The sequence below is a fragment of the Micromesistius poutassou genome (genome assembly GCF_964030765.1).
Source record: "Micromesistius poutassou genome assembly, chromosome: 14".
NCBI classification, from domain to species: domain Eukaryota; kingdom Metazoa; phylum Chordata; class Actinopteri; order Gadiformes; family Gadidae; genus Micromesistius; species Micromesistius poutassou.
In genome coordinates this window covers 14874016-14881250 of record NC_140284.1, presented here as the reverse complement: position 1 = coordinate 14881250, position 7235 = coordinate 14874016, and the positions used below count along the sequence as shown (strand labels likewise).

The following is a 7235-nucleotide window of genomic DNA, read 5'->3' as shown; positions in this document are numbered from 1 at the left end:
TGACAGCGTGGACGGGTTTAACGCAGAGCTGGAGACCACTACGGAGGAGAGGCGGCACAGATAGCAGGACAGCAGCCTTGGTCGTTGAGCTTGATGCTTTTTATTTCATTCAGTATGACATGAAATGCTGCACACATTCAACTGAGGTTTATAGTGGGATAATCATCATTTATTTTTGGAGACTTTTAAAGTAGCAGCGAAATGAAGACCAGCATTGCAAAATCACAAAACTTTGGCATCGACGCGCTCCTGGCCCCCCCGCAGGAACGGGACGACGCGTCGTCAGGGTCGTACGGCCGGAGTCCCGGGGACAGCCCGGGGTCCTGCCCCGGCTCCGAGTCCTCCTCCCCTCGGCGGACTCCGAACCACCACCCTCACATCACCGCGGGTCTGCTCTCTAAATGCCCGCTCCTCAGCTACGCCCAGTCGGGGTTTCCAACGATGGCCCCATCGGTTCATCCCGGATTGTACCCGGGCTCAATGTACCACCTGGCCGCCCTGGGGAGCCAGCACCCCGCCTTCTTATACCCGGGCTTCCCCCATCTGGTCCAGCCTTGCCCGGAGCAGTTTAAGGGGTCGGGTCTGACCGGGTCCCCCCAGCTGGAGTCGTGGTTCAGAGCTGGGATGTTACCCAGATTTGGAGATTACGCAGGTAATTATATAAATATATAGCCTAATATAATTATATATTCATAGCCTTTCTTATTCATTGTTTCATATCTGACCAGATGTATTATTAGTATTATTACAACAATAATAGATGACAATGACATCAGATGAAGGAGGTATTTTTATTTTATTTATCTATTTTAATTTTGTTTGAAATTTGTTTTAAACGAACTATCTCTTTTTGTAGTTTCAGTCCAACAATGTAAGGGCATCAGAAGGTGATCATAGGACGGAGACCCCAGAGGCCCCCGGCTACTCCAAGGCCTGTTTTTGTAGAATCTATTGATATTTATTGGTTACAGTAATATCTGAAAAGGAGGCATAAGATTTAATTAAGGAAATTAATAGATGCCATTTATAGCGTTTTCATTAAGGTAATGCACCTCTATGAAGCTTTATGACTCCCCATATAACCGTATCACCTCCCGTGTCCTCACACGTCACCCACTCAGAGTCAGGGCCATAACCCAGACGTCATCACACGAACAACGAAAGTGATTGATAAAATACAAACTGACTCTAAGAAGTGAATGCATTTAAAACGAGAAAAGCCTAAAATAAATAGGCCGGTTTTATTTTTAGTCTAACCCAAGTGCTCAAACTCAAATAAAACCACCAGGGATCGTTCTCCGGCAGAAGTGATGGAAGAATACTATTTAATGTGTGTGTGTGTGTGTGTGTGTGTGTGTGTGTGTGTGTGTGTGTGTGTGTGTGTGTGTGTGTGTGTGTGCGTGTGCGTGTGCGTGTGCAGCGTCCTCGCAGGCGGGGCTCCTGGGGAAGTGTCGAAGGCCCCGCACCGCCTTCAGCAGCCAGCAGCTGCTGGAGCTGGAGAACCAATTCAAGGACAACAAGTACCTGTCCCGGCCCAAGAGGTTCGAGGTGGCCACCTCCCTGATGCTCACCGAGACCCAGGTAGCCTGAGAGGGCTGGTGTGTTTGGGGGCCGCTTGTAACCTTGAACTGCTGAAGAACGTCCTTCACTTGGTCCACATTCAGGCCGAGCTTTGCTTCATTATTCCCGGATTCAGTAAAATGCACTGCAATTTCCATGTCCCTTTTTCACATATATACAATTTGAATTATATGTTAAATCTAAATCTTAAATCCAAATCTATATCCTAAATCTAAATCTACATTTATATCTTTATGCATAGGCCTACATCTTAAATCGAAATTCTTAATCTGAGGCCAAAATAAATCAAAAATCTTTATAGGCCTATATAGGCCTACCATAGGAAATACTAAATCTAAATGCTAAATCTATAGCTGATAAATAGAAATCATAATTCTAAATCTAAATCGAGGTCCTAAATTGAAATCTATATTTTATATCTAAATCTAAATCCTAAAACTAAATAGGCCTACTAATTCCGAAGCTAAATCGTATAGAAAATCGCGAGATCCTAAATCTAAATCCTGAATCCATTCAACAGATATGGTTATTTTCATACATATACTAATTGGTACTGACTCCTAACCAGTCATATTTTGGGTGTGGCATCACGTGCATTTGGCAAGAAATGCGCGCATGGACAGAAGTTCAGCTGTTTCACATCAGTCGATTTAGCCAAAAATATACAAGGTGCGGTAACAGCAGCTCTGCAGGTCGGACCTACAGACAGACAGACACTTATTCTCACACTGCTAATATGACTGGTTAGGAGGCAGAACTAATTTGTGTGAGAATTAGCCTATCTGTTGGATGGATTTAGAATTTCGATATCAGATTCAGCATTTAGATTTAGGATTTAGATTTAGATATAAGATTCAACATTTAGATTTAGATTTAGGATGTCGATTTAGATATACAGATTTTAATTGATATAGGCCTACAAGATTTAGCATTTCAGATTTAACATTTCGATTTAGGATTTCGATATAAGATTTCGATTTCGATATAAAATTAAATTTAGATTTAGGATTTTGATTCAACATAAAGGCCTCATTTTAATTTCATATGTGACTAAGGGATATGCAGTGCAGTTTGGAGGTTTTTTATTGATTCAATCTGGAACAAGTGAAACAAAGCTTGAGTTAAATCTGGAACAATTGAAGCCCCTCCATAGATATGGACTGATCTCGACTTTCGGCTGTTCGTTTTCACAAGAACTGGAACATAGCCTAGGCCTATATGTTAAAATATCTATCAATATTTTAAAACAATGTTGAAACAATGTTGGTTCCTGGTTCGAATGTCACCGTAGCGACATCTTTGTTAAACGCTTGAATACAATGTAGGCGAGTGTGTATTTAGATATGTCGGTTGTTGTGGTCGCAGGTGAAGATCTGGTTCCAGAACCGTCGAATGAAGTGGAAGAGGAGCCGCAAAGCCAAGGAGCAGACAGCCTCCGGACAGCCTCCGGACCAGGCCAGGCCCGGGACGGGGAGCCCCGGGGCCGGTCGGGACCAGGCCAGGTCCGGGACGGGGAGCCCCGGGGCTGGGCAGCACCAGGCCCGGCCGCGGGACAGCAGCCACAGCTCCGGCCAGGAAGACGAAGAAGAGCTGGAGAGGGAGCAGGACGACGAAGATGATGATGATGATGAGGATGATAATGAGAGTGACGACGAGGTGATCGAATTGATTAACCGTGGGCCAGGCACTTTGGGGGCCGCTGGCCTCCGGAAGAACAGCGGGGGAGGGAGGGAGGTACGGTGAGAAGAGGAAGAGGAGGGGTCCGGGATGAAGAATAGGCTTTGTCTATCGAGTAAAGGATAGACAAAGTCTTTAAAAAAAGGTTTTATTTGAAGGTCCTTTCATTCTTCCTCAGATGATCACAAGTAACTCAAGTAACTTGATTCATTACCAACGGATCAGATGTCTTGTGGGACCTATTTATGATCCATTATTTCCACCCGCTGGCTTGGATAGACATTGGGCCAGAAAGGAACTTGTTAATACCTGGAGCCTCGGTTTTATTTTTGTATCCCATGTAAACCAGGCTAAAGAGCAACGGGCATCAGACGTTCAGGAGCCTATGCGTTTGGAAGGATAATAATGGAAAGCGACAGATATTTTATAAAAGGCCTATTACCCTCACCCTTACCCGTACCCTGATCCATCCGGTCACTCTTGCTTGAAACAATGCAATGTTTGAAAGGATTTGGGTAGGGAGTGGCCTCCAAATGAAGCGAAGGACCGGGTAGGCCTGCCTGGACCTTCCGTGTTTCATGAAATAAAGGCAGATAGTTTAGGATATTGGGATGGCATTGTAAGTAGTGTACTGTTACAATTCTTTAATGGTTCGTTACAAATACTTCCAAAATATATACCATATCGATTTAATTCCAAATTTAGAAAGAAAAGATTTTAAGTTAAAAATCCAATAGGCCCAAGCGAGAAAGAAAACCCCAAATCTGCTATGTATGTGACTTATGATTTTTTTTTTAAAGTGTGATGTTGTAAATGTTCATTTAATACTATATATATCTTAATGGAAATATTTTGTGAGTAGCCTGTCTGTCTGAGCCATTATACTTTACATTACACTTTCCTGTGAATTACTGCACTTAATGTGTAACCTATAGCATATTCCCATGTTTTGTACCTCATCTTTATATTATGTGTATGTTATTTAATTTACGAAAATCTAGATCCTAATATATTTACTTTAAATGCAACAGCAGTTCTTAGATTTTTATGAAAATTAAATTGATGAAAATAAACTTACAATTTAACAAAAGTTTCTGCAAATCATATGGGGAACTGGCAATGGATATTTAAATATTGTTTTGGATGGCGAGTTGCAGCCTCATTCAGAATATAAAACTGACATCTATATTCTTTGTAGATCTAGTCAATTAGCTTGGTCACCTTATACTCTTCTAAAGCGAGATTGTAGCCTGGTTTCACATCCAGGTGTTTGCCTAGTGTCAGGGTGCTGGCAGGGCAGCAGGAACAAGGAGGGATGGATCCAGACACATCGACATCAAAAGGTCTTTAATGTATCAAATGTCTGTTCCATGAACAATAAGGTACAAAGAACCAACAAGGGAACAAAGGAGGTGAACTCATATGAATGGGGAGAGATTAATGGGGGGTGTGTTGCAGGATGGATGAGGGACAAGGACACAGGTGAGGGGAAGGAGGTGATAGCAGGCTTGAGATCTAGGGTGAGCGAAAACGTCTCGGGACATCTGGCGTACAAAGGGAGAATGAACACCACAGAACATGACAGTACCCCCCCTTAACGGACAGATTCCAGATGTCCCACCAGGTCTATCAGGGTGGGTGGAGGGGGTCTGGAGAGAGATTCAGGGGCAAGTGGCCTGAAAGCCGGATGGACCAGCCAGGAACCTCAGGTGGATGGCCTGGGCGGCGGGCGCTGGACCGGGAACAAGCAGGAGACCATGCATCAACATTTGAACAGAGTTCCTACGTCAATAATTATAATATTTATAATAATTCTAGTATCTTTCATGAAGCATAACTTCCAGGAAGGGAAGTAGGAGCAAAAGGGGAAGTGCTCTTCTTGTAGTGATGTTGCATTGAGATGATTGTAGTTTACACTACTCTTTCCATAAGGTTGTGTGACTGCAGTACAGGCAGTGAAAGTTTGCAGCTGCTCTGCACTGACGTTTACATTTACAAATGAAGTAACCTGTGAAGCACAGACAAATATTCAAAGTCTTTGAGTGGGAGCACAATTTCTGTTAAATTGTCGTTGTAATTGTTACATTTCTGTATACAAACAACACATATTGTCATACCTAAACTGCAGCTCACTACTGTAGCTGCAGCAGATACATGTGTAAATACAGAATGTTTCAGGGTCAGGATTGTCCTTTATGGGGGTGGATGCTGCCAATCAAAACAAATCACCTGAACCTAATTTGAATGGGAACAGAATGACATATTAAAGGACAATGGGATACAAACTCAACCCAACTATAGGGATGAATTTAGGTTGTCCAGGAGCCGGGGGACTGAACTATTGTTTGTTAGTCTTTTTTTCTACCTAAACTTACAGATCTGCGGTGCCTACTCAAGGTTTAGAAGGGTGCCTGGTGTTATCACTTGGGCAACTTCATCTATTAGGCTTAATCCACTGATGTCCTATACATTCTATGGCAAGATACAGGAGAAAACTTATCCAGCCTTTTATTCACGTTAATACAACATTTCTTTGTATTGCAAGTTTTTTTGAATTGTATGTTTGTATAAGCAAATGAGGCATTACTAACTATGCTCTAATTTGCATGCATACATTTCAGGTAAAGAAATCTGGGTGCACAGGATGCAGATATAATAATAATGATGAGCGTAGGACATATCAAAAAACATGTTGGATCTCATCCTGAGGGTACCGTATATGCTTTCAGAAAATATATGGTTTAGGTGGTATTTTATTATTATTATATAAATTGTATAATATATATATATATATAATAATTATTATATGTATTATTATTGTTGTTATTATCAGCCTGTTCTTGCCAATCTGGGGAAAACGAGTTTGAGTTTGAGGTCTGTGGGAGTGCTGCCTGTGACACAGCAGTTGATATCTGATCTATTTTGACCTCACTCAGACCCTCACTACGGTCTTAACCGTGAATGATACCATCCTTCTACCTATCTTTCGAGACCATAACAATATCGAGTCATATGACTGACCTTAAGGAGGCGGGGCTCAAAGTGCATAAAGCACCCTGGGGAGGGTTCCTCTTTGCCTTTCTTGCCTCATCTAGAGGCCGGTAAGTTGTGTTTGAAAATTTAGGGAGCTAGTAATCCGTCACATAATTGTGCAGGTGCCTTGGGTCCCTGAGGATTGTTAAACTGGCTTCCCTGTGATTACGTTAAGTGATTACGTGATTAAGGTCTGCAGTAGTTTTGTAGAGCACATGGTGTTTGATTTCTGTTGATTGTTTAACACCTGTTGCCTTTTTCCCTTAGACTGCAAAGAGAAAGCAGCGTTTGGTGAGAATACAAAGAGAAGTATAACAAACAATCAGGCTGCCTTTCGGCGTTTGAAGGTTTCCTTTATTTATTTAATTATTTTTCCTTGTACGTCCCTAGAGTGGTGACTCGTACTATTTCATAGTTGATTTTTATTTAATTGGTAGTCAACTTAAGTTTCCCCTAAACCTCTGTGCGCAGTAGGTGGGTTTTCTTTATTTATCCCCCATTGTACGTTCGCGTACATTTTGTGGGTTAGTTTGATTTTGTCTGGGCAGTAAGTTTTACAGATATTATACAGTATTGTCTGCTGTTCGCAGTCGGCAGGGTTTTTTTGTTGGGCATTATGGCCCCCCAGACATGTCATTTTTGTGGAGCGACCATGGACCCGTGTGATAGTCACAGAGCGTGTCCCCCACGTTTGGGTAAGGCTCACCTTTTGGAGGATGTGGACTCCCCATGCCTAGCTGCATTGGACCTGCCTCTGGAGGAGAGGTCTCCTCTCTGGCTGGGTTAGAACACCCTCACTGGGCTGTGGCAGCTTCTCCTCCTACCGATGGTAGGCTACAGGATCGAGTTAGCGGTCATTCACGCAAACGCCAACGTGAGCATTCCCATGGGCGTAGTAGAAAAGAAGAAAAGAAACAAGCCTTGAAGGGGGCTCTGCAGCCAGT

The 7235-nt window shown here is 42.7% G+C and overlaps 1 protein-coding gene across 1 annotated transcript; it reads left to right on the top strand.

Moving 5' to 3' along the window:
• Positions 1 to 201: 201 nt before the first annotated feature.
• On the top strand, positions 202 to 3359 carry LOC311358228 (uncharacterized protein; the record flags this gene model as incomplete). The annotated part of the gene is made up of 4 exons (XM_084478231.1): positions 202 to 652; positions 1421 to 1581; positions 2947 to 3182; positions 3266 to 3359. The coding sequence occupies 4 exons, from the start codon at positions 202 to 204 to the stop codon at positions 3357 to 3359; spliced, it is 942 nt and encodes a 313-aa protein (XP_084334357.1).
• Between the last annotated feature and the right edge of the window lie 3876 nt (positions 3360 to 7235).